General features: G+C 45.9%; 1 protein-coding gene across 1 annotated transcript in view; it reads left to right on the top strand.

Moving 5' to 3' along the window:
• The window catches only part of ARHGAP25 (Rho GTPase activating protein 25), an 87,578-nt gene that overhangs the window by 33,407 nt on the left and 26,819 nt on the right, over positions 1-27,352 (top strand). The window contains exons 2-4 of the mRNA XM_060169281.1: positions 7,620-7,819; positions 14,760-14,847; positions 20,543-20,659. Coding sequence (XP_060025264.1) covers positions 7,620-7,819; positions 14,760-14,847; positions 20,543-20,659 — 405 coding nt within the window. The remainder of the gene's footprint in view (positions 1-7,619; positions 7,820-14,759; positions 14,848-20,542; positions 20,660-27,352) is intronic.

Raw genomic sequence — 27,352 nt, 5'->3', positions numbered from 1 at the left:
AGACATGCCATAAAAGCACAAAGGTATTTATTCCTCACTGCTCAGCCATAAAAAAAATGCAATAATGCCATTTGCAGCGACACGGATACAAACTATAGATTGTCATACTGAGTGAAGTAAGTGAAAAAGAGGAAGACAAATACCATATGGTATCACTTACATGTGGAATCTAAAATAAGGCACAAATGAACATATCTGCAAAACAGAAACAGTCTCACAGACATAGAGAACACACTTGTGGTTGCCATGCGCGAGGTGGGGGGAAGGAGAGGGATAGACTGGGAGTTTGGGGTTAGTACAATAGCTGCAAATTATTACATTTAGAATGGATATACAACGAGGTCCTACTGTATAGCACAGGGAACTATATTCAATATCTTGTGGTAAACCATAATGGAAAAGAATTGAAAAAGAATGTATATATGTGTAACTGAGTCACTTGCTGTACAGCAGTAATTAGCACAACATTGTAATTCAACTATACGTCAATAAAAAAATAAATTAAGAAAAAAAGATATTTATTCCTGAGCCATGGGGCCTTCTGCTCACCTACACAGCCAAATATCATTTTCTGAGAGAGAACACTGAGATCAGAAACTCTAACACTTCTTTGTGGGCTTCCCTGGTGGCGCAGTGGTTGAGAGTCCACCTGCCGATGCAGGGGACACGGGTTCGTGCCCCGGTCCGGGAAGATCCCACATGCTGCGGAGCGGCTGGGCCCGTGAGCCATGGCCGCTGAGCCTGAGCATCCGGAGCCTGTGCTCCACAGTGGGAGAAGCCACAAAGGTGAGAGGCCCATGTACCAAAAAAAAAAAAAAAACCCCAAAAAAACCCCACTTCTTTGTAAAGGACCTCTTGCTTCTGAATGGTGCTTTATGTCCTTAAGGGTCCTCTTGCAGAACGTGGATGTCTGTGTAAGTGCATGGTCAAGAATCTTGGAAGAAAGGGTGAGCAGGGCTGAAACCCAGTTGGTGCTCCTATCATCAAGCTGTTACCCTGGAGAGTGGCTGCATCCATCCATCCAGGGGCACCATCTTCTCCCCCAGGACAGCTCCTGGCCCAGGGGTGTGAGATGGACCAAAACTGGCCCTGGGTCTTTGCTTGGCACAAGATGGCAGCCTCTCTCCTTTCACTCCCCTTCCAGGAAGCAACCCCTGCTCCATTGCGAAGCTCTTGGGGATAGGGGATTTTCTTGCTGCGCTTCTTTTCTCCCACACTGATACCTAATGCAAGCTCTCTGTAAAGTCCCAAGGAAAACAGTAACCTTCTCTGTCTTGTATCTAAGTTGATCTCCAGTGCTTTGAGTTAATGCCAGTCTCCTCTGGGATCAGCCTTTTCTTTGATTTCTGAACATCTATTATGTTACTTTCCAGATCAGAGATTCTCACATCCTGGCTTTCACTTGTACCTCTTTTTCCCCAATAAGCTCTTTCTGAGCCCACAGGCCTCACCTGTCAAAACTAGAATTCTGGGGAAGTCAAAATCTCTCAGCCCACCCTCATATAGCATCACACCCAGAACAGGACTTTCCTGCCTATTCCAACCCACCACGTTCTCTGCTTCCTTCCCAGCTTCGACGAACGAGTCTCTCAGGTCTCTGAATGTTTGTGGGGCAGGGTTGTGTCTGATGGATCTTAGATCCCAGCCCCAGTCACTGCTCCCGGCACGTGCCAAGGGCTCAGCCAATGTGCATTGGATGAATGGAAGGAGAAGGCCCCTCACCTGAGCCACCCAAACCCCAAACTCCCACCCACCTCCTGTTCAGCCAGCTATGGAGCTCTGGTGGTCTGCCTCATCAATGCCTCTCCTACGCTTTCCATCTCCCTGGCCGCCATCCTAATTCAGGCCTCCAGATTCACACCTGGAATTTTGCTTTCCTCATTCTCTCTCCCTCCTTTCCTCTTTCTCTCTCCCTCCTTTCCTCTCTTCCCTTTCATCTCTTCTTCCTTTTCTCTCATATAACATAATATCCAGTCCATTCTACGATAATACTGCTAACAATAATAGCTTCCATTTAATGCCCATGTTTTAAGAGGCAGACATTGGCTGGGGCCCGTCCACTTATCTTTGTTAATCCTTATAGACTGGCCACTCCACGAGCTATGAAATTAGCTGTATGTTATCACAGTTTCACAGAGAAAGTAACTGGCTCTCAGAGACAGAAGATGATTCACCCAAGGCTGCATATGTAGAAGCCTGTGCTCTCTGCTCCCTCACCCTGCCCTCTCTTTGTCAGCACTGTGTTAGATGTGGGGGATACAGGGCGAACAAGGCTAAGCATGAAAGCAGAGCCCCTGTCCTCTTAGAGTTCAAGTTGAGAGAGAAGACAGAGTAAGAAAAAGCACCAGGAGGGATGCTAAGTGATTTGAAGGACATGTGTCCCCAGTTAAGAGGGAAGAGAGCCCAGGGTGTGACTCAGTCTGGCTGGGCTGAGAAGGCTTCTCATGGGAGGTGTGGCCGGAAGTAAGTCTTGAAGGACGAACAAGAACATTTCAAGAACTGGGGGTGGGTGAGAATGGGTGGGGAGAAGAGTCCAGCAGAGGGAATGGAATACCATCATGGATGGAGTGCAGAATGGGTATGCAGGAAGAGAGCAGGACATGCAACAGGAGAATCACAAAGGACTCTGAACCCCATGGTGGGGAGTTTAGTCTTCATCTTTTAGGATGAAGACGTTGGAGGGTCACTGAAGGCTTCTAGGTCAAAGAGTAACATGATCAGATTTGTGTTTCAGAAGGACCATGTCACAAACAATGTCATCAGTGGATTAGAGATGAGATTGGTAGGAGGGAGATAGGACAGGGAACTATTGCGGCAATCCCGGGAGAGGATAAATGGGCCAAGAAAACCAGGTAGGGGTAGAGAGAAGGGATCAGAGAGAAAAAGAGCTATTGATTGTGAGGACTGTAGGAATGGGTCAGCCTTCTGGTTTGGCTGGTTGACCGGGGAGAAGTCAGTCACAGCAAACCATAGAAAAGCAGGCTTGGGTGTGTTTGTCACATAAGCCCGGGGAACGGTAGGAGGTAGGGGGACAAAGACGGTAAGTTCAACTAGCATCACGTGACCTGGAGATCCTTACGGAGGTACCTGCGGGCAGTCGGGTAGATGAGTCTACAGCTCAGGAGAGGGTGTCTGGGGGTAAGCTATGTATATTCTACTCCCTTTTCAACTTTATTTAAACAAGGTTCCCAGACTAATGCACTGCTCAGATCAACATATTGAGAAAATACCTTCAGTGGTTTTCCAGCTTTGATTGAACTATTCCCATCTCACATGTTCGGAGCCTCTAAAACAGAATCTAAACTCATGCAGAGTTGAGAGAAGATGGAAGAAATAGCTAGAAGATTTTGTGATTGATTTTCTGTGGGGGGAGGGTGGAGTCAGAAGATGAGAAGATAAAGAGAGGAAGTGATAACACCTCCCCAGCTGACTTCCCTGTTTATACTTCCTCCTTTAATTTTTTCTCGCTCCAACTTGGGGCAAAAAGCAGCTACCTTCTACTGCAGAAACAGCACCCCTGAGACTGTGGAACTTCTTTCACGTGTCTTCTTTCTATGTCTCTTCTTGCCCTCCCTCACCTGCAGACCAAAATGCAGCCTATGCGGTGCAATGACTTAACTTGTCTCTATTTTATCATGAACCTCCCTTGCTTAGGTACATGAGATTGGTCCCTGTTAGCTCTCAGATCAAGGTTGAACTTCTCACTCTGAAAAGAAGCTACTTTTCGGGAACTTCCAGTTTGATTTCTCTCTTTGATGAAATGCTACCCATACCTTTATGGCCCATTTTGTCTCATGCTTGGTAATGATACTATTCAGATTCCCGGGAAGAGCCAACCAATAGACCTTTCTGTGATGATGGAAATATTCTCTTCCTGTGTTGTCCATTACTATAGCCATGAGCCACATGGGCTACTACTGAGCACTTGAAATGCGGCTGGTGTGACCGAGGCACTGAAGTTAATTTATTTTAATTCATTTCAATGTCTGTATCCAGTCACGGCAAGTGGTTACAGTACTGGACAGTGCAGTGCTGGGGGCTTGTTCTTTCTTTATTTACTAGAGTACGGGTGGGTTTCCCACCTCCCTAGAGTGTTCTGCAAACTCTTAGCAACTACCCAACTTTTGCTGGTCTTCCCTCGGCCCCCGGTCCAGCCAACGGCCTGGCTCAGACGTCCTTCCCGAAGGGCTGGGATCGTGCGCTCTGTATGTGATGACTGGCTCACAAGCAAAGCTTATCACGGTTATTATTTTCATTATGAGAAACAGCTCTAGAAATAGTAACAGATCTCTTTGTTTACTTTATCCGGGAACATGTCACACCCACAGACAAGAGAGACTGTTCAAAGGAACGAACGAGGAAAGTCGTCAAAAACAAGTCCAACTCAGGGCCCACCAGGCTTTCTTCTCTGCTATTTGAATCACCCCATGATAGGGCTGGCCGATGAGCCATACTGAGGGCCGAGGTGGCAGATGGCTCTGATATGGGACGGAAGGAGCCCCTGCTTCGTTACTGTCTCATCAGAACCCCTGCTGTCATCTCCCCAGTGTTCAGGCCTGATTCGAGCAGTGACAGTTTGCTCTGAGTCATCTGTACTCATGGCCCAGTGCCCACAGTCATATCACGTATGGTGGGTGTATGGGTGAATGGGATCATTTCTGAAATATAACAGATGGTTAGCCAAGACCTTGATCCCATGCATACGGACAAAGTGTCCACCTACTTGTCACCAGGACATCAAGACCCCTCTTGGCCAAGTATGAGAACGTAACATTCTCATATCTACTCTTCCTTCGCCAGGCCATTCTGCAATGCACAGATGCTTCTAGGGGGAGGTTTTGAGTGTTGCATATTTGTTTTTGCTATTATTGTTTTGGCCACTACAGAGCATAAAAAAGTTTCCCAGAGCTATCCCAGCAGCTGAATTCTTCTGTGCTGGGTTCATTCTCTTCAGTCTATGGTGTCTTTTTGGCCCCTGCTCCCCCTATCCTACTTCTCCAATTCTTGTTGGAGTTCTTCAGTTTCTCCCATTTTCTAGAGCAGTCTGAACAGTTCCTGTGGGTCTCTGGGGGTAGCCTGAGTCTGCGGGGACCTGAGTCTTCACAGCCACCACGTGGCACCCACCTGCTTTCCTCCTCTCCTGCGCTGGCTGCCTTTGGTGGTATCGCCCTAGAAGCCTAGAAGCCCTCCCTCCCAAGTCTGATACTGCTTCAGCTGGATGAGCACAGAAGTCACTCTGGGCTGGGCAGAGGCTACCGAGGGGAGGGAAAGTCCCCGTGCGTCTGCCAGAATCCCTCACTCTTCAGAAATTCTGCGGGCCAACCATTCTTTCCATCTCTGCCCTGTTTCTAGCACGAATGTGAGTCTTTCCATGTTACAGTTTCTGACCTAGAGAGACACAGAGCTGGGCACGGTTCTTCCAGTTCCCTCCTCCCCACTGTATTCCTGCCCAAACCCTCCTCTGTTTCCTTCAGATCATTTAAACAGCCTTAGAGCAAGTGATCAGCCCCAGAGTGGCTGTTCTTTGAGTTACAGGTGGAAGGCCTTGAAGATTGCAGTGAACTGAAGATTAAGATCAAAGATAAAATTCTTAACTGGCGTGCCGGGACACATGGATATAAAGCAAACCCTTTGCTAACACACTGGTAAATTTTCATCAAAATGTCAAGTTACTTTTTACTGCAACAGGGTATGGGAGTATCTGCACTCTTATGATATCTGTCTAATAGGAGGTTGAATCAGGTGTGTCTTGTGCCCTGGTGTACGGCATAGTATGATCTCTCCAGTCCCCGGTGGGAGGCGAGGGGTGACTGCAAGTTGGCACCTTGGGAATGAGGGTATGTGCGCAGACCACTTGTGGGGTTGAGGGAGCCCAGTCAGGGCAGAGTCCACTTCAGACAGCAATCCAGGATGAGCTATGTAAATAGGGTGATAATTCTGGATCCAGTTAGACTCAGTGGAAGCAAGACTCTGTAATGCTGTATAAAATTCTGGTATTTGAAAGCAAGTCATGAATATAAATAAAAGACAAAAACTATAGGCCTAGAGGGAGACAGAAAGAAAGGAATCAAAAGCGATGAGAGAAGCTGTTGATTCAATGCATTGAAAATGGGAATAGAGGAAGAGGGAACGTTTGACAATGCAGCGATATTTTGAAACGAAGAGGGAAGTTTAGGAGGTTCTCGAAGATGATCTCCATCTTCGCAGTAGGAAGTAAAGTCATCTGTTGATAAAAATAATGAGTGGCATTTGCTCACCTTGGACCAGGGACTGTGCAAAGTGGTTTATATATATTAACCTGTTTAATCTCCACAACAGTTCCATAGAATAGGGGCTATGATGATCCTAATTTCACAAGCAAGGAAACTGAGGCTCAGAGAAGTTGCATAATGTACCCAGGGTCAAAAAGCAAAGAAAGGAAAAACTGGTCTTTACCAGGTGAGATGAGATTGGATGAGAGTGGAGCTGGCTTAGTTCAGCTTCTTCGTGAATGCTCTGGGGACTGACAAAAGCTGGATAAAGGGATTATAAGACGGAGACTTCCTTGCAAGGAGGAGAATGCAAACACTGGGGACTGGCAAATGTGGAGCACACCGCATAAGGTCGAGGAGACACGGAGCTCCAATGCGGTTTTAAGGGAACTGTGGAACCAGCTGCGAAAGAAGGAAGGGGAGAATCAGAGGAAGGACTTGTTGACTCCCAGGGGACCACAGGCCGGCTGATGGATCGCTGTGGAGAGGAGGAAAGGAGAGAGTTATCCTGGGTGGGAGTTACCATGGAGACGAGCTGCAGACACCTGGATCTAATCTGATGAGAGGCAGAGCTCTTATGTGAAAACAAAAGCAAACTACAGGATGCAGTGGGTTGGGGGGGGTCTGGATTCAAATTCTGCATCTGTGTCCTGGTGGCAGATTCATGTCATTTTCAAATGCTTGTGTGCTGTCAGCCCCGTGGGAGGGACAGCCCAACTGAAAACGTAGTAGGAAGGCAGCTACAGGGAGGCCCTTTGGTCCAGCAGAAAGGGCTGTGAACACTCTCCGTGGGCGGGGAACAGAGAGTACTTGACGACACTGGGCAGGAAGATTCAGGAGATGCTGGCATCCTGCACGCTGGCTGTGTTGTCAGGGGTCGGGGGGCTTTGGGGGGCCGCTGGGGCAGGGCAGTACTGGACAGTGAGGTTGGGGAACACAGTGACTCCTTGTGAGGAAGAAGCCGGGCAGCTTCTGACTGCCTCTGCAGCTGTGTGGGACTCACCCTGAACCCTGAGAGCAAGAGGCATTATTTTCTCCCCTCTCTTGTCAGATATTGACTCCCACGCAGGAAAAAGGAAGCACCTTTGTCAGATGCTGCGGCCACTTCCTCTTCAGAAGGCTCCAGCCAATCTCTGGCTTTGCAGAACGAGGGCGCTGACTCCAGCTGCCGGACCTTGAGGGTGTAGGGCCCCAGGGCCGGCGCTGATGGGAGCCAGCCCCTCGGCTGGCCCGCTGGGTTCCGGGGCAACCTCTCTGCTGCAGATCTGGACCCCTGAGCCTGGCCTAGCTGGGGTCCAGCGCTTCCCGGCCCCTCCCTGCACACTGCTCACAGCCCCTGTCAGCCCGCCTGTCTGTCCCTCTCCACAGCTCGGTCAAGGAGTGTGATGACCGGAGAGCAGATGGCGGCCTTTCACCCCGCATCCGTCCCCAACCCACTGGAAAGGCCCATCAAGATGGGTTGGCTGAAGAAGCAGAGGTCCCTCGTGAAAAACTGGCAGCAGAGGTACTTCGTGCTGAGGGCACAGCAGCTCTATTACTACAAGGACGAGGAGGACGTGAAGCCACAGGTACCAGCCTGGCTGTTTGCCCCCTTCCCAGGGCTGTCCCCTCCTGGGTGCGGGAGGTGGGTGGAGCCCCAGAGATCACTACAGACTCGCAGGGGGGCTTCTTACTAGGATGAGACCCCTGTCCATTTGAAAGGACTTCTCTCTCTCCTTCTCACCCTTTGTGAGATACATAAACTGAGTTGCAGAGATGACAGGGTGATCTGCCTTCGCGGAGCCCCAAGATGAGCGCTGGGGCTCTTCCTAAACGCAGCGCTAAGTCAAGGTTGGCAGCGTGGTCTTGATGGGAATGTGGAGCACAAGGGCTCAGGGAGAGTGGATTTGGGTTCAGGGAAATTGATTTGGGGCTTTCATTTATTTGTCTGTTCAATCAATATTTATTGAGCATCTACTGTGCGCCAGACACTGTTCCAGGGAGTTGAAATAACTCAGTGACTAAAACAGATAAGCACCCCTGACACGTGGAACTTAGAAGATGGGGAGGGGGGAAGCAGAAAGATAAACATAATAAGAAAATTATGTGGTTTGTTAGAAAATGACTAGTTCTATGAGGAAAAAATAGAATGGGCTAGGAGGATCAAGCATTTGGGGGAGGTGGTACAATTTCAAGAAGGGTAGCCAGAATGACTTCATGAAAAAGGGGGAGAAGCAATCTGCCAGGCAGATCTCTGGGTAAAGAGCACTCCAGGCAGAGGAGACAGCCAGTGCAAAGGCCCTGAGGTAGAGCATGTCTGATGTGTGTGGGAAAAAGCAAGGAGGTCAGCGTGGGAGCAGCAGAGTTAGGGAATGAAAGGATCAGAGGAGATGAGGTCAGAGAGTGGAGCGTTGGGGGTTGGGACGCAAATTGTAAAGGACATTGTAGTCCACTGTACGGACTTGAGTCTTTACACTGAGGGTGATGGCAGGCCTTGCAAGGTTCCTGGCAGAAAGGGGTCATTCCTGGGTTATGTTGTAAAAAGATGGTTCTGGTTACCATGCTCAAAAATAGATCCAAGGCTGAAGGGAGGAGGTATAAGGGTAATTTAGGTGAGAGGTTACTGTGTTTAGAATCTCAGTGGGCTGGAAGAAAATGATCAGATCCCTGATATACTTGAAAATACAGCAAACAGGGCTTCCAGATGGAGTGGATGGGGCTAGAGAGGGCTTTGATCGTAAATCTTGGGCCCGGGTCTTTTCTTCCTGCCTCATTGATTCCTCATGGCCATCGTGGCGAATGAGAGCAAAAGGGGATGCTGTTAACAGCTGAGAGACCCCAGGTGTAAATTGTATGCCTCAAGGCAGCCAGGAGGACTGGACACCCTTTCTAGAGTCATGCCTGTGGAGGTGGAAGAGTGGGCAAGGAACTTATTAGGGAGGACAGACTCTAAAATTTTCTGGAGCCAGAAAAAAACCCCAAGAAGGGTGGGGATTTTGAAGGTGGATGGCCGGGTAAGCAAAGAAGTGAGAAGGTCATTTGGAAGAGGACAGTTCTCTCTAAGGGCAGGGTTGAGGCTCTGTGAGGCATCGGCAGTGCCCCGTTAATCAGGCCCTCCACTCAGAGGGCTGTGAGTGTCTGTCCCTGCAGAGGCTGGAGAGGGGCCAGAGACCCCACCACTGCCTGGGTTCTTGCCCAGTGTCCTGTGCGTGGTAACCAGACTTTCTTCACTTTATGAACAGACCCTATCAGAGGCAAGCAATTACAAGCTAAGATGGGGTTCCTGGTACATTAATAGCCGAGGCAGGAAGTCTTCCCTTCTGCGGAGCGTGAGGGAGATGGCAGTAATGTGTTAGCCTTCCCAAAGCAGCAGAAAGGGAAGTTCAGTGAGGCTTACTTCCGCGAGGTGTAGCAGGGAGCTCGTGTTCTTTTCCTGGCTCTACTACCATCTGGCCGAGTAATTATTTAATTTTTCTGGACCCCTCGTTTTGTCTTTTGTAAGATGAGGCAATCATACCTGGCCTGCATCTGTCCCAGGATTAAATGATATGAAGCACATGTAAAAAATTGTTTTGTAAAAACATAAACGGATGTCAAAGAGTAAAATAAATTATTGGAGGTCCTGGCTTGTCTCCCTTACTTTTGGAGGAGGAAACTCTGAGTCCTCTCAGGATTAAATTAGTCTGATAATTAGGTAGAGCTTCTTCTAGAATGACAAGTATGGTTTATTTTTTAGAAAACCTATTAATGTATCAGACCAATAAGTCAAGATCAAGAAGTCGAATGAGAAAAACCACACAACCCCTAAATAGATGGCTGAAAAGAGCATTTGATAAAATCCAAAACTCATTTCAGACATAAAAAGTATTTTTTTAAAAAGGAATAAAATGATAATTTCTCAGAATATTTTATTTTATATGGATGTGAGTATCTTGATTACAAAAGCTATATGGGTATATAGTTGGAAATTTGGAGGAAGCAGAAAATCACAAAGTAGAAAATAATAATTATCTCTTCAGTGAGAAATAACCACCTAAATCCTCAATTCTTCCAGTTTTTTCTATGCATGTACATTTAGAAACTCATCTAAATGCAAAATTAGTATAATAGTATTCTTTAATTAAAAATTAACAATATGTCTTGAATATTGTCCAGTGTTATTAACTATTATTCTACAATGTAATTCTTAGTTGTGACAAAATAACTTATTTCATGGACATTCTATAAGTTATTTAACCAATTTCCTCCTAGAAAGTAGTTGAATATTTGGGCTGATTTTTCTATGTTATTATAACAAACAAGAATTAAGTGGATATCCTTGTAGACTTTTCATATATCCATCATTATTTTATTAAGATAAAGAAAAGTTATTCAAAATAAAATACTTTCATTATGCTATCATTTAACATTGTTTTGGGATTCATAGACATTGCAAATATCTAGACGTGAAATGAAAGATATGAACTGAATTCTTGGGAAAAAATAAAGGTCTATTTCCACACTACGTTTCACACCATTCATGATTCTGGATGGGTTAAAGACTTAACGTGTGAAAACGAGTTCATAAAAATCCTAGAAGAAAGTGTAATTAGCTGCGTGATTTTTGGGAAGCAGGTGTTTCTTAAGCATAGCAACAAAGACAGCACAAGGAAAAGACTGATTTAATTGCATAAATAGAAACGTCTGTACCTTAAAAACCAAAATAATAAGGTGAAAATGCAAAAGTAAACAGAAAAAATTGTAAACAACTATTGTTCCTATTTAAAATAGTCTCAAATCTTATAAGAAACAGCAATAGGAAAATGAGTAAATGATGTAAATGGGCAATTTCCCAAAGAAATGTAATAGCCAAAAAGCATATGTAAAAACTACACTCAGTCATAATTAAAGACAAGCAATGGAAGTTAATGAGATACCATTGTCCCCTTATCAAAATGGCAAAGATTTTCTAGAAATTCCAATGTTAGTAAAGACCAGGGAACAGGAATTCTCATGCACAACTGGTGGAAATGAAAATCTGTACAACCTTTCTGGAGGGTAATATGCCTCTTAGAAATGCAAATTCTTTGACCTTGCATTTCTAATGTAGGGGTTTATAATAGTGATGTGGAAACAATGCCCGGTGGTAGGGGCTAAGTTATGTGAGGCAACTTTTATATATCTATCCGATAGAATATAATTCAGCTGTTGATGCCCTAAATTAATACTTTTTAAAATTGAAAGATGTCCATGATATCATTGCTTTGAAAAAAGCAGTTAACAGCAGAGGATGATTTATATGCTAATCCTATTCTTTTTTTTTTTTTTTTTTTTTTTTTTTGCGGTACGAGGGCCTCTCACTGTTGTGGCCTCTCCCGTTGCGGAGCACAGGCTCCAGACGCACAGGCTCAGCGGCCATGGCTCACGGGCCTAGTCGCTACGTGGCATGTGGGATCCTGCCGGACCGGGGCACGAACCCGTGTCCCTTGCATCGGCAGGAGGACTCCCAACCACTGCGCCACCAGGGAAGCCCGCTAACCCTATTCTTGAGGGGAAAAAAACAATGAATCTGTAATTTATGGGAAAAGGCTTGGAAAGAAATACACAGAGATGTTAACTGAGTTATCTCTGAGTACCGGAGTTACACATAACTTTTACTTTTCTTCTTTCTCTATGACTAAAAAATAAATTAGTTGTAAATTTAAAAAGAACACACATACACTCCGATTCCTAAAAAACTCAAAAAACAAAAATCACTCCGGTAATCTTAAAGCAATCAGATGAAAAATGCCCTCATGTATACTGATGATGTGTACGCTTGGTGCAGTCTTTCTAGAAAGCAATTTGGCCAGATTTCTAAAAGCCAAAATATATCATATCCAGAATGACCCAGTCATTCTGGTTTTAAGAAGCTATCCAAAAGAAATAATAAGATATATGCAGTGCTTTTTGTAATTAGAAACAGTAGACCAAATGTCCAACAAAGGAGAATGATTAAGTAAATTATGGGGCCCTCTATGATGCACCCTTGTATGTGCTCTTCGAGGGGACCCTGGGGTTCAGGAGAAGGCAGTCTGTGCAGTTTTTCCTCTGAGTTCTCAGAAAGGTCTGTCTAGCTCTAACAGTATAATGCCCTGTAAGTCCATGACCTAGCTTCCTATAACTCATTCCAAAAGTTTCTTTGTCAAGGAAGTTGTTTAAAACAGAATCTCAGTGAATTGCCCTCGAGTCTCTGCTACAATGATGGTTTTAGACAATCCTGGCTTAGATGTTCCATTGCCTCATCTGCTTTCTCTGAAGTTAGAGCAGAGAGTTGTCTATCAGGGGTGAGCTGGGAAATGTTTAACCAACAGTCCTGTGGTAGGGGAGTTGCTCTGGACACAGCATTTGCCAATTTCTGTTGTGTAAATACTCCCACTGTGGCTGATTCAAGCTACCAGCATCCCTGAACACAGAGTTGAGAAGGGATGTACAGTAGCAGTGTTAGATAGTATTTCTACCACACAAATAGATTTGATGTAAATGACCGTACGAACAGAAATAATAGTAAAATAGAGCAAATAATTAGGTAAATAGAAATTTTTGTCTTTTCTTTTGTATTTATGTAAGATGATGGATGTTCACCAAACTTATTGTGGTGATCATTTCATGACGCTTGTGGGTCAAATCATTGTGTTCTGCACCTTGAACTTGGACAGTCCAGTATGTCAATTGTGTCTCAGGGGAATTGCAAGAAAAAAAAAAAGAAAAAGAGAATTAGAAAGTGATGAATTCTGAGTAGTACTACCTTTATTTTTAATATAAAATATTTCATTGTAAGTTTATATAATTTAACTTTTAATAATGGCTGTGAGTTATGTCACCAGAATAAAACACTATGTTGTTTTTTCAGACAGGAGGAAGCACTGCCTGGTAGGAAGATAAAGAAAGTGTCATTTCAGGGGTACCTGCCTCTCCTAAGTTTGTCTCTAAACTATTATTTGATAGTTTCATCCCAAAACAGTAAAAATAAAATACAAAGTATGTAAATACCATTTATTGAACACTTACTAGGTGCCAGGCTCTGTGTTAAATTTCCTGAATATACCATCCAGCAGCACAATTTAAGGGTCATTTTTTTTCTGAGACAACTGATATTATTTAAAGATGGCGGGGAGCATGTAGGTGGTGGTTATTTTTAAGTAATAAAATTAGAGAAGTGAAGGCAGAATTTTTTTTCTTTTCTCTTGTCCTCCTTCCCCCGGCTCCCCTCCTTCCCTTCCTTCTCTTCCCCTTTCTCTACTCCACCCTCCTCTTCTGCTTTCGCTTCTACTCTTTTTCTCACTCAGTCTTAGACATTTGCATTTATAGACCCCCAAGAAACATTTATTCTTTCAGGATTCTGAGCTGATCTGGGAGTTCCTTAAGACTCTTCCTTTATAGCTTTTCTGCTACCAATCCTTTTCATCCATGGTTTGTTCTAGAAACAAGACATCACTGTTTACTCAGCTCAGAATCAGACACCTACCTACGACAGCTAGTGAAATGTAAATTATGAGTAAGGAACTCTAGGACAATTAACTGTGCCTCCTCGTGCTGTTACTTAAACTTTGAAAGTGTTGATTTCCTCATCTGTAATGTGGGAGTAGCCATCCTGCCATGTTTCTGATTTGGGGGCTGTTCTGAGGTCTAAGGAGATGTTGCATGTGACGATGCACTGTCAATGGTAGAGCAATGAGCGTACACGTGGTGGAAGTGACTTGGTTTTCTGATGACATATTCACGTGTAAGGTCACAAATTCCACCCTCACTCCACCCCTCCCCCACAACGGATCCATGATCCTCCTCCCCTTGCCTGTTCAAGGGACTTCAAGCTGCTGGGTCCCAGCACTTCCACTGTGATGGTGAAGAGCACAGGGTTTGAACACACTTCTGAGATGAATTACCATTCTGCCACTTACTAGTTCTGTGACATTGGACAAATCACAGAACCATTCTGACCCCCAGTTTCCTCACTTGTAAATTTGTGTAGCAATACCTTGCCTGGAGAATTGCTTAAAGGACTAAGCGAATAATACACATTCAAGGTGCTTAGCAGAGGGACAGACACCTGGAGTGTGCTGCTCAGAGGCTCTTGCTGCTACTAAGTACTGCATCGCCTCAATGAACCTGTGGTTCAGTCCCCAGTGCCCCCTTTGGCAGCCCGGCAGGTGGTATGGTCCCCCCAGTCTCAGCATGGCCTCCACAAAGATCAGGTGTCTTGTTTGGCAGGGAATTTTAGCTCTTGGAAAGTAGGAAGAGGCAAGTGTTGGTGATGGCGTCCTCTCAGTTCATTCTCCAGTCAGAACCTTGTCCTCCTGTCTCTTTAGGCACCTTGCTTGCTGTCACATAGCCGCCACTTAATTTCACCAAGGTCTGAGTAGCAGAAGTGCCCCCTTCGAAGCTGGGATGCCAGCTTTCCATGCTCCTCTCTGCTATCCCATCATTATCCTATCTGTCCTCCAACTTTATTTTAGTTCATAGCTGGTAATGTTTTTGCTTACCCTAAAGGCCTCATTTTCAATCTTTCAGGGTTGCATGTATCTACCAGGGAGCACAATCAAGGAGATCGCCACAAACCCAGAAGAAGCGGGGAAGTTTGTCTTTGAAGTCATTCCAGGTAGGTGACGAAATGTGGGATAGACGTGCATCACGTTCCCATGTTACTTCTGACCCCAGAAGTCAAGGCTACATTCAGTGAGTCCGTCAACCGGCTAGCCAACCAACCTAGTAAGAATGCATAATAGTTCTGTATATAGTTAATGGTCCCATACTAGTTCATTAACGACATGTGAACTAAGTGGGTGTGCATCCGGTTGAGCTCTGTAAGCATTTCACGAGCACCTGCTCGGAGCCAGGTATCCACTAGGCACTGGGATACTGATCGGAAAGTGCATCATCCCCGCTCGCTAAAAGGAGCTCAGCTTTGAAGACGAGTGGGACAATAAAATGAACAGTTAAATTATACATTGAACCATGTGAAATCGCCATGTTGGTAGGTCAAAAACGGTCGACAGTCAACAGTCTCATATGGTTCATTGTGACCTATTAAGAAATGACAGCTCCGACTTCCTGAGCACTTACTGCATGTCAGGCGCTGTAATTTACCTATTGCACAAGCTAGACACACACTGGAGGGTGTCTCTTTCTAATCAAGAGTTACCTTCCTCGAATGCATTTGGGGAAAGGGGAAGTTTGTCTCAGTTTGTCTCAAGGGAAGTTTGCTTGTGTCTGTGGAAGTCTGTCACACTGAGGCTCTCCTCCCTGTCTCTTGCTCCTTCACCAGCCCCCCGCAACCAACAGGAACTACAGAGCTGCTGGTCCAGCTATGCAGCTAGGTTGCTGCTGCCATGCTGACACAGCAGGGGAGACCAATGTCCCCTGAGTGCCCCTTGCCTTAAATTTCTTCTTACCTCTCACACAAGGCAGCTGTGTGCATAAGAAACTTGATGGCAAAGTCAGTGTAGCAGAGAGGGTAGACATGCCCCATCTGGAGCCAGCCTTCCCGGGGCCACATCCTGGCCCTGCCACTTACTATGTGTGCAATGGTGATCAATTATTTAATTTAATAATTTAATTTAATAATTTAATTTCTCTTTGCCTCTGTTTCTTTACCTGGGAAATGGGAACAATGATGACGGTAGTGAGGATTAAGTAAAGAAGTATATATGCCGCACTTGGTGCAGTGCCAAGTGTCTGAAGTTTTGGCAATAACTAGAGGAAACTGTAATGTAGAAACCAATCCCCAAACTGGCTCTGACTATTTATAGAAAACAAAGAAAAACAGGTTGTTTTTTTTTTGAAAGTTCAGCTCTTCCCAAGTGGCCCCCTCATGGGCACTCCCTTGCTTTTTATCTGAGAGTCTATTCATTTTTCTTCCTCCTCAGAGGAAGAGCCTACTTTTCCAGTCTCTCCTTTCTGGGATAACCCCACCCTTTTCCCACGAGGTTTCTTCTATCCCTAGGATCCCTTTCCCAGCACAATTCAAGGGATGTGACCATTCATGATGACACATGTCCCAAAACCTTATTTTTCAATCTGGGGTGACCCTATTGAGAGCTCCAACTGCAAATTTACTGTGGACTTTGCAGTAAATTGAAGATTGCTGTTACTGTAGGATGAAGATTTGTCCTCTCATTGTCACTCACACTTACAGCTGTCTCCTGGGCTGCTGGGGGAATTCTTGGACAGATTCACACATGTGTGTACGTGCACATACACACACTCAACTCATATGGACAAACAACAATTCTAAAGCAATAGTATGGCAGGGAACCATTTTCCTAAAGACACCATCATTCTCAAGGCTCCACCTAACCTAAAATGAGACAACCCTTTATGTTATGATGTAGAGAATTTTCAGTTCCTCTTTTTGTCGTCCTCTTGTGCAAGACAATTCTCAGGGGCCAGAGCTGGCATCAGAAATGCCCTCCCTAATCAGGGCCCCCTCTCTGTGATCACCAGTTTTAGCTGCACAAAGGCCATAGAGAAGAATTTGGTTGTGGTTATGCTGTTTTTCTTTACTTGGAGCAGGCAAAAATTTGAGGCAAGCTTCTCTCTCCCTAACTACCTCAAGCGGAATAACTATCTGTTCTCCCACCCAAAGGGAGTCATCAGGGATGGGGGGTTTATTCCTGCTGTAGAATAAGTAGCATTTAATTCTCATACTGCCTTCTGAAATGTTACACCAAAATTATTGAGCACCTGCTACGAGCCGGGCACTATTGTAGGAACTGGGGATCCAGCAATGAACAAAACAGCCTGTATGCAGCTTACAGTCAATGGGGGGGAGACTGAAAACAAACCAAATAAATGAGAACATTGTACGGTTTTATTATGGGATAAGTATTATGGGAAGAAAGCAAAGAAAGAGAAAGTACTGGATGAGGTGGGGATGGCAACTGTTGATTTGTCATTTGAAATAGAGCGGGAAGAATAGACATCATTGAGAAGGTAACCTTTGAGCCAAGATGGAAGGAAGTGAAGACGTGAGCCAAGTGCACATCTGGAGGAAGAACATTCCAGGAAGGGGAGCAGCCAGTGCAAAGTCTCTGAGCCTATTTCTTGTGTCCAGGAAACATCAAGGAGGCCAAGGTGGTTACAGTGGAGTGCTGAGAGGGGAGAAGAGTAGGTGATTTGGTCAGGGGTGGGCACAAGTTTTACAGGCACTGGTAGGCAAGTGTAAAAAGTTTAGTTTTTGTGCTACAAGGATGAAAATCCATTGGGAGGTTTTGAGCAGAGAAGTAACGTGATCTGACTTTTGTTTTAAAACTCTTTTGAGTTGAGACTAAAAGACTAATAATTATTGTAATTATCCAAGTCAGTGATAGTAACAATGAAGGGGGTGAGAAATGATCAATTTCTGGACACAATTTGAAGCTAGAGAGGACTTCATTTGCTGATGGATTGGATGTAGGAAAGAGAAGTCAAGATTGACTCTAAGGTTTTCACGTGAACAACAGGAAGGACGGCTTTCCTGAGATTTGTGTGTGTGACCAGTTTTGGGTGGAAGATCAGGGCTTTAGCTTTGGACGTATTAAGTAATTAATTCAATTTTAATGATAAGGAAACTAATGTTCAGGATAATTTAGCTACTGCTGTGATAGAGGTGATGATAGGATGTTAAGAGGTTTAGAAAAGGGAGTCCCCACTCCATCTGGAGTGGGAGGGGGAGGTTTGAAGGAAGGGTCCTTAGAGAAGATAACATTTGCACTAGGTTTTAAAGGATGGATAGGAGTTCCTTAGGCAGGGGAAGAAAAGAAGGGAGGTTCCTTTCTGACAGGGGTAGCAGCCCAGTAGGTGACACAGGCTGGACAGACTGTTTAAGTCAGAGAAAGTATGTGCCTGAGGGCAGAGATGCTGTTCATGGGCTTTGTGTTAATGTCAGGCAGTTTCCCTCAAAGACAGCTCTTCCTCGCACCCCAATGTGCCCAAGCATTCATTTTTTTGAAGGGTAACAAAGAATTTTCAAATTCCCTTTGGCTCTTGTCTCTTGAATCTATCTTAATATTACCCAGCCTCACCTTCCTTACCCTCTGGGATGACTGACTTCTCAATCCATCTTGTCGTCAGCTCTTCTAATCAGAAAGATCAGTCCATGGAAGCCCTGGTCATTGAGGAACATCCTGAGAGGTGGTTGCCATGATGGAACTAAAGGAATCTCTCAGGAATGAGAGATAACTGAGAAGGCATGTTCTTGATAACGTAATAGACTGGAGTGTAGGCATGGTGGAGAAGGATACCAGATAAATTTTGGCCAAGGTCAAATTTGAAGCGCTATGGGCTGGTGGAAACTATTGGGAGAAAGACCCATGGCCTTGCCTTGAGTTTGGTGGTAACTTACTGGGTACCAATGGGCAAGGCCCTTTGCACCTCTGGGCTTCAGTTCCATTATTTGTAGAGCAGAAATGATACTAGAGCTCTACTCTATTACTAAAGGATGTTGTGTTTCCTATGGGATTCTTTAGTTCTGCCCTGAGGGCTTTTTACTGCCCATCTTACTTCTGGAAACACCCAGTTTCAGGATGTTCCTCAGTGACCAGCACTTCCATGGGCTGACCCTTCTGGGCAGAAGAGCTGATGACCCAGTGATAAGACGGATTCAGAATCAGGTTGTCTCAAAGTGTAAAAGAAAGTGAGGCTGGGTAATATTAAGATAGGTTGAAGAGACTGAAAACAAAGGCACTTTGAAAGTATTTTGTTGCTATGTAAGAAAATACAGGTTTGGGCCCAACTGGGCAGCTAGAACAGGGTCTTTTTTTTAAGCTTTTTAAAAGTTGAAATATAGTTGATGTACAATATTATATAAATTACAGGTGTACAATATACTGATTCACAGTTTTTGAAGGTTATAACCCATTTACAGTTATTATAAAATATTGGGTATATTCCCATGTTGTATAATATATCCCTGTAGCTTATTTTATACCCAATAGTTTGTCCCTCCTAATCCCCTACCCCGTATTGCCCCTCCCCATCCCTCTCTCCACTAGTAACCACTAGTTTGTTCTCTATATCTGTGAGTTTGCTTCTTTTTTTGTTATATTCACTAGTTTGTTGTATTTTTTAGGTATGACATATAAGCAATATCATACAGTATTTGTCTTTCTCTGACTTATTTCACTTAGCATGATGCCCTCCAAGTTCATCCATGTTGCTGCAAATGGCAAAATTTTGTTCTTTTTTGTGGCTAAGTAATATTCTATTGTATATATATACCTCATCTTCTTTATCCATTCATCTGTTAATGGACACTTAGGTTGCTTCCATATCTTGGGAATTGCAAATAATGCTATGAACATCGGGGTGCATGTGTCTTTTCAAACTAGTGTTTTTGTTTTTTTCAGATAAATACCCAGGAGTGGAATTTCTGGGTCATATGGTAGAAAAACAGGCTCTTTTTGAAGGAAATGCCCTGATATTTTGAGAAGAATGGGTTGATGTCCCCCAAAGCGATGTGAGATTTAATAGTATCCTGTAGTTGAAAGGGATTGCTGTTATTTTCTTGTACCTTGTAAGACCTATGTTTGATGTGCCCCTTCTCCCTCTCCTCTCCTCTCTCCCTATTTTTCTCTCTTTGTCACTTTCTCTTATTCTTTCTCTTGGTCTCCTCTCCCCACTCTGCCCCCTTGTCATTTCTTCCACCCTTTTGTCCATTTGATAACACCAACGCAAGACATACTACAGATGTCTGTCTGTAATCTTGGGTTTAAAGTGAAAACGATAAAGAATGTCCTAACAAACTTCATTTGTCCATCAGCTATGTATGGAGAGCCTACCACTTGCAATGTCTTCATGCAGGCAGGAGGGCAGTAATCCTGAACAGGAGGCACAGATTCATAAGAAAGGCACACGGTGCTCATTGCCCCTCCCTCCTGAGTTGCTGTTCCCTCCTCCAACCCCACGGCTGAGCTCAGGGTAGCCTAGGAAGGTATCCATGATTGGCGTGATGGACTTAGGTTTCAGAATCGTATGGGCTGAGCCTGTCTCCTCTTGTACTGACACTGCCCCTTGAACTTCCTCTTAATTTTTGACAGGAAATGGCTTCTGTCCTCCATGGGGACAGATCTCAGCCCAAATCATCTCAGTTGCAAACCACTGAGTTCAGTGATTTGTGTATAGGATTAGAGCTCCAGCAAAAACAATAAAGGTGCGTAGATACTCAGTTCTGCTGAGGAAAAGTAGATGCCTTTGTGCTGTTTGACCGCTTGTTTAATTGGACCAAAGAAGCAATTCAGGCTCAGCTTCCCCTCGCTGCCCCTTGCTCTGGCCCCTGCCCAATGTATGACCTTCATGAGTGTTACTTCTTCCTCCAGCCTCATGTGACCAGAGTCGCACGGGACAGGACTCCTATGTCCTCATGGCCAGCTCCCAGGCGGAAATGGAGGAGTGGGTTAAATTCCTTAGAAGAGTCGCTGGTACACCCTCTGGAGGTAAGGACTCCTGCAGGCTTTCCTGGACAGGTGTCTGTGACATCTCAAGGATGGGAAGGAAGTCGTTTCAGACAAGAGCTTTCCTTGAACAGTGTTCAAGGAAGACCACCAGAGGACAACTCCGAGTCCATGCTCATTGCCAAGGCTCTAACTTCCCTCCCTGGGTGATGTCAAAGCCAACTCCAGATTAGCTGGAAGGACTGCAAGCCCTTTGCACTCATCGGCAAATGTGTGTGATGCCCTGAAGCAGTCCTTTCTCCTCTCTGGACACGGTGCTCGCATCTGTAAAACGAACGGGTTGGACCAGCTGACCCCGGTTCCTGGCAGCACTAACCTTCAGTGGTACCAAGAGCCTGCCCAGTTATGGGGGTTTGGGAACCCAAGAAGGTTGATGGCAAGATCTATGCTGAAAGCATAAGTTAGGCTGATCAACACAGGAAACTAAAGCTGCTGTCCAGAATTGGGGTGGTCACAAGGAGGAGAGGTTCCGGAATTGTGTCTGCAGTCTTACAGGTACACAGTGAATTCAAGGTTGAACACTTTTCTGGGTTACAGGTGTTTGAGTTTATAAGCTCAATTTCAAGGTTACAAGCTCAAGTGTTTGAGCTCTCTGAGAACACTCAGTGTTGTGTCCACACTGCAGGAGGGCCCTGCCTGTGAATAACTAATGTGAAAAAAATCTGAAATTAACAAACAGGTGAATTCAGTATGTGTTTTTTCCTTTCATAAAAATATGAAAGAACTGGTGACGCAATCTCAAGTGACCATTTTCCTTCAACTTTTTTAGGAACACGCTCATTTGTGTCAACTCCAGGATAACGATATAATTTATGATTATTTATCACTTATGCTGCCTGTTATTTTGGAAATTATTTGGGGGGGCTGTTATAGCTCAAATATTAAATATTTATTTGATTTCCCAATAACTTCTTTCAAAAATTATGAACATCTTAACAATTTTGTGGACATTTGAAAAAATAGAGGAAAACAATCACTCCTAAGACTACCAGAGGTGTTTTTATATTTTCCTTCCAGCTGGTGTTCATATATACATACTTGTTTCTCAGGATGACAAACACAGGATTTATGCAGTTCAACACGGTTTATTTTCGAGCTTAATTTTCCCAAAGGGCTGTATAATCTTAATTGATAAATTTTATCCAAATGATGTTAAGCAAGAAAAAGGTATTTGCGGGGCAGGTGCAAGTTACTCCAAGAAACCAAGGGCAGGAACTTCCAGGAGGACTGAAGGGACTGGGGCTGAGAACTGATGTTTCCCTGGGGCCACGCAGCTTCCCATTCCACTTTTCTCTGCCTGCCTCTTTTTGTCTAGTTAACAGCCCTCTGGCGCTCACGCCCGTCCCAAATACTGCTGCGCCAGCCCCGGCTATCCTGTATTTATCCCCGGAGTACCAGCAGAGGCTGAGCTCAGCCTCCAGTGCCTCCCCCTTCCAAACTCCTGGCTCAGCTGTGGTCAGGATCTGGGGCAGGGAGGAAGTCCTGTGGCCAGTGACCTGCCCAGGAGAGGCTGCGAGAAAAGAAGTGACTTGGATGGGACAGCCTCATTTGAGTGCCTGCCTCATACAAACAGCTGCAACCTATTACAAAAAAGAGGAGTGTAGTTTCATTAACCATTTCCCAGTTCCTAAACACAGTATTTTTTATGGTGCTAATCAGGTTGAGATGAGCGGTTTATTTATTAAAGCTCTGTTATGTGCTGCTCAGCCTGGATGGTCTGACCTGTGACCTTCCTTACTGCCCTGGATTGTGTGAGGGCTGACATTTTCTGTTTTCCCTGGTCCAGTCCTTTAGGCTGTCTGCAGCGACAAGGGTAGCACATGTGGTCTAAATTATGTACCTGTTCGGAGCCAAAATGCTGTGGAGGGCTTCCCTGGTGGCGCAGTGGTTGAGAGTCCGCCTGCCCATGCAGGCGACACGGGTTCGTGCCCCGGTCCGGGAGGATCCCACATGCCGCGGAGCGGCTGGGCCCGTGAGCCATGGCCGCTGAGCCTGCGCGTCCGGAGCCTGTGCTCCGCAGCGGGAGAGGCCACAACAGTGAGAGGCCCGCGTACCGCAGAAAAATAAATAAAAATGCTGTGGAGGCACTGTGACCGGCATCTATGCCCCGTGTGGTGCTCTGCTCAGCCTTGTCAGGGTGAACCGTTGCAACGGTCATAACCCACATGGGGATTTCTCCCTCACCCCACTTGGAGGCCACCACCGTCAGAAGCAAGTCAAGCGTAAGTCCTGTAGGCAGAGGAAAGTCCAAGCGAGGAGAAGTAAGAGTCCAGCACTATTTATGTATTCAAAGAACAAGGTTTGGACTTGATGTGGCATCTCAGATTGAACCAAAATCAGAGATCTCAGGATGAGAAGGCATTTTAAGACAGCAGAGTCCAGTCTGAGGTCTTGGGACAAGTCAGACATTTGCTTTTCCTGTTTGTAAGTCAGGAAACTTCAGACCTGAGGAAGTGAACGATTTGTCCAAGGGACCCAGCCGTCGAGGGGCAGGGCTGGGGCTCCTGCCCCTGGGGAGGCCCTCTTTCACCTTGTAAAGTGCCTCTGATCTGGGTCTACTAGATCGGCAGGGTGTGCCCCCTCACACTCTGGAAAGTCACTGAGGTATGTTGCTGCTGTCTTTTTGCAGCTCTTCATGAAACCTTCTATGACTTTTCCCACCCAGAACCTACCCACTTCTCACCACCTTTGTTACTTGCCATCCTGGTTGAGGCGCCAGACTGCCTTGTTCGAATTGCAGCAGTGGTCTCCAAACTCTCTCCACGCTTCCAGGCTCGCCTTCTTCTAGTCTGTTTTCAACAGAGAGAAGAGTGAACCTATTAAACCTGTCATCTCAAGACCCTTCTCTGCTCATCACTGTCTAATAGCTTCCTTTCTCTCTCAGAGGAAAAGTCGGAAGCCTTATAATGACTCCCCACAATCTGCCCCCACCCCCATAACCTCTCTGACCTTGTTTTCTAAAACCCTCTCCAGTGCCCATTTCACTCCAGCTTCACCAGCCTCCTTGCTCTCCCCCAAACACCCTAGGTACACTCCTGCCTCACGGCCCTTGCACTAGCTGCTTCCTCTGTCTGGAACCCTCCTTCCCCAGGGTGCTGCACGGCTTGGTCCCTTGCTTTCCTCAGGTCTTTGCTCAAACTTCACTTCAGTGAGCCTTCCCCTGATCGTCCCGTTTCACATTGAACCCCTTCCCCACCAAGTCATTCTCATGCCAATTCTGCAGAGCTGAGGCTTCTTCCTGCCCCGACTCCTTTTCTGGCTCCCCTGATGGGAGAGAGGGTCCACATGTTTCCCGTGGCATACCTAACTTCTTCCCCGCAGCTCCTCCTGCATCTGAGCTGACTCTGGACATGTCTCTTACCTTGTCCGATTTGATTCTTAGACCAATTCCAGTGGGTGCGTGTTGGGGAGAGGGGGAGGGCTCCCCACACGTCTAAGCAATTCTTGGACACCAGCTCGGTGTTCTACAATTTAACTCAATTTTGATGCTATCTACCTGGAGACAGCTTCAGATTTCACAGGTTAATGGCTCAGTCCTACAAAACTGCCCTCATATGCCTATGGCAAGTCCAGATTGTACCCTGTGCGTCTAACCAACCAGCTACAGATAGGAAGTTCCACAACCCCCTCCTTGGGTTCAAATAATTTGCTAGAGTAGCTCACAGAACAGAGGAAACCAGCTTACTTACTAGATTACTGGCTTATTATAGTAGAACAAAGCTCTGGAACAACCAGATAGAAGAGACGCATAGAGAAGGTATGGGGAACAGGCACGGAGCTTCCATGCCCTCTCCCAGCGCCATTCTACCTGCACCTCCTTGGGTTCACCAACCCGGAAACCCTCTGAACACATCCGTTTGGGCTTTTCTGGAGGCTTTAGTACATAGGCACGATTGATTAAATCATTGGCCATTGGTGATTGAACTCAATCACCAGCCCCTCTCCCCTCCCTGGTGGGTGGGACTGAAAGTTCCAAACCAATAATCACATGGTTGGTTCCCCTGGCAACCAGCCCCCATCCTTAGCTGGGATCCAAAAATTACCTCTTTAACGTAACGAAAGATACTTTATCGCTCTCATCACAGGAAATTTGAAGAGTTTTAGGAACTCTGTGCCAGGAAGTGGGTGGAAGACGAAAAAATATTTATTATTATAAATCACAATATTGCACCTTGGAGAGCAGCTCTTTGGTGCATCTGGGTGTTCCAGCCTTTTCCTTCCTAGACAGCCAATTTATCTCTCTCTCTCTCACTCCCTTTTTTTTTTCTTTCTTTTCCTACCTTTTCTTAAGGGCCCAGCTGGAAAGGTTAGATTAATTTTTCCCCAGAAATTCTGGATGCAGTTCTAGGTTGTCCCGAATTACGTAGGAGAAAGGGAAGGGAGGTGATCACACCTCAACTCCAGGTGACTTGTTCCCAGGCTCCCAGCTGCCCACTTTCTCCAAACCACCTCCTCCTTTTAGTAAGGGGGCTCTGCCTTCCCTGGATCTCCGCATTGAAACCCGGTCTCCATCCCATCCCCAGGAGGCTGGCAGCCACCCTGCTAATTGTTACTCAGTCGGGACCTGCTTTGCCTTCTTCCTCTGGAGGACGGCCTCTGGAGTTTTCCTTGGGCCATCGCTGGGCGCAGAAGCACGGCACTAAATTATGTATAATTCTGCTCCACCCAAGCAGGTTGAAAGACCCTGGGGCAGGTCGCATGGTTTAAGCGTCTTTGTGTGTTTGCCAGCACTAGGTATGGATCATATAAATACGGAATCGTTCTATGCCTCAGGTTCCCTTTCTCCCTCTCATTTCTTTAGGTCTCTGCAGCCTTCAGAGCAAGATTTCACAACCCACAGCCCAGCGTAGCCTGTGGGAGTGTGGTCTCTGTGATTCACTGTTACCTCATGTGTCCTGTTTTTTCTCTGTGGCTAAATGGGACATTATGAGGGATGATTTTTATTTATTTTCAATAATTCCCTCACCTCCCTTCCCCTGAGATCCTAACACCAGACGGATACTTATTTAATTCATTTACTCAACAAATATTTCTTGAGCATGTGTCACGTGCCAAGCACGGCACCAGCACCGGGAGTACAACAATGAGAGAGAGAAGAAGAGAGAAAAAAAGAAAAGACAAAGTCTCTACTTTCAAGGAGATCACAGTCTAGCAGAAGACACAGAAAGGAAACAAAAACCTCAAGGAAAACCATAAAATTACAACGGCGAAAAGTACCATGAAGAAAAAACTCATGATGCTATGTAGGGGAAAAAAAAATGTCTTTGTTAAGAAGTTCAGGGAAGGCGTCCCTGAACTAGTGATGATTAAGCTTCTATCTGAAAGGCCAGTAGAGGCCAGCTAGGCAGAGAAGGGGGAAGAGGTGCAGTGCCCCAGTCAGAGGAATAGCATGTGCAAAGGTCCTGTGGCAGAAAGGAGAATGGGCTCTGGAGTGAGAGGAAGGTGAGAACAGTGGAGATAGCTATGTTAAAGCTGTGGGTCTTCATCCTAAAGTGGCTTGGATGAGGGTGGGGGTGGTGGAGGTGGAGAGAAGTAAACAGCCTTGCTTGTTTCTGTGGTAGCATTGCCAGGACACGGGAGTGAATTTGACATGGAAGGAGACTGTGGTGTCAAAGATGAGTCCTCCTTTCCTAGGAGCACATGGAAGGGTGAACTTGGTTGGCAGCATCCCACTGCCCAGGACCCTTCCTGGCAGTCCTTCCCTGCCCCTGCCTATCCTGCCCATGACGCTGAGAGTCCATTTCGAGTCTCCTGGGCATGTCTAGTTGGCCTGCTGCACTCTTTGCTGAATCTTCTCAATGGGAGGGGCGAAATCATCTCATTTCACCCGGCAACCCACCTCCAAGATCCTTCTCTCTGAACGCTCCACTGAGCCACATGCAACGCAGTCACTTCCAGGGAAGGGTAGGCTGGCTTCATCAGCGCTAAGTGAAATCCTGTGTTCCTGCCAGAGGCTTTGATATATGGAGCGATGTTGGTAAGGGCTGTGTGTGGGACTTTTCTTTTTTTTTTAACCCACGTCCCTGGTATTCCTTGAATGGCAGTTGACAATTCGCTGCTAAGTAAAAGGAGGCACTTATTTTTATTGCGGGGGCCTTGACAGCTTTATGTTCACTCTTTAAAAGCCAAGAGTCATGTGTGTAAAGGTGAGTGGGGAGGAGAAGCAGTGTGGGAAGGAGGAAGGGAGGGCCGGGGCAGGTGCCGACACATCCCATGGTTTCAGTGCCGGAATCAGAACCTGAGCAGTATTGACAAGCATGTGTTGATCTGGAAGCAAGAGGGGATGGTTCTTGCAGCTTGGGGAGGAGGGAAGGTCTGAGCCTGGCCCAGCAGAAAGTACGATTCCTCGGCCCCCGCCATGCCTCATATTCCCAGGATGCCGCGGTGGGAACTGGGCTGTGGCTTTCCTGCCCTGGCACTGCCCTTTTGCTGGAATTTCAGGAAGAAAACCCCCAAGCTCCAAAAGAAAGGTATTTCTTTCCTATTCTGTGATTCAATTCTTCCACGAAAAGACACTTCGCCCAGCTCCCCTTCCCTCTCCTGTCTGAGAGGGGGATGCTCCTGGGACTGAGCCTCTGGGGACGGGGCCAGTGGGGAGAGGGAGGAGAGGGGCAGGGTGGGCTCTCGGTGACCTGCGTCGGACCGGAGGTGGGGTGGGAGGGGCTCTTGTCCTGA

The sequence above is a fragment of the Lagenorhynchus albirostris genome, chromosome 13, assembly GCF_949774975.1.
Source record: "Lagenorhynchus albirostris chromosome 13, mLagAlb1.1, whole genome shotgun sequence".
NCBI lineage: Eukaryota > Metazoa > Chordata > Mammalia > Artiodactyla > Delphinidae > Lagenorhynchus > Lagenorhynchus albirostris.
This window is presented reverse-complemented; position numbering and strand designations above follow the sequence as displayed.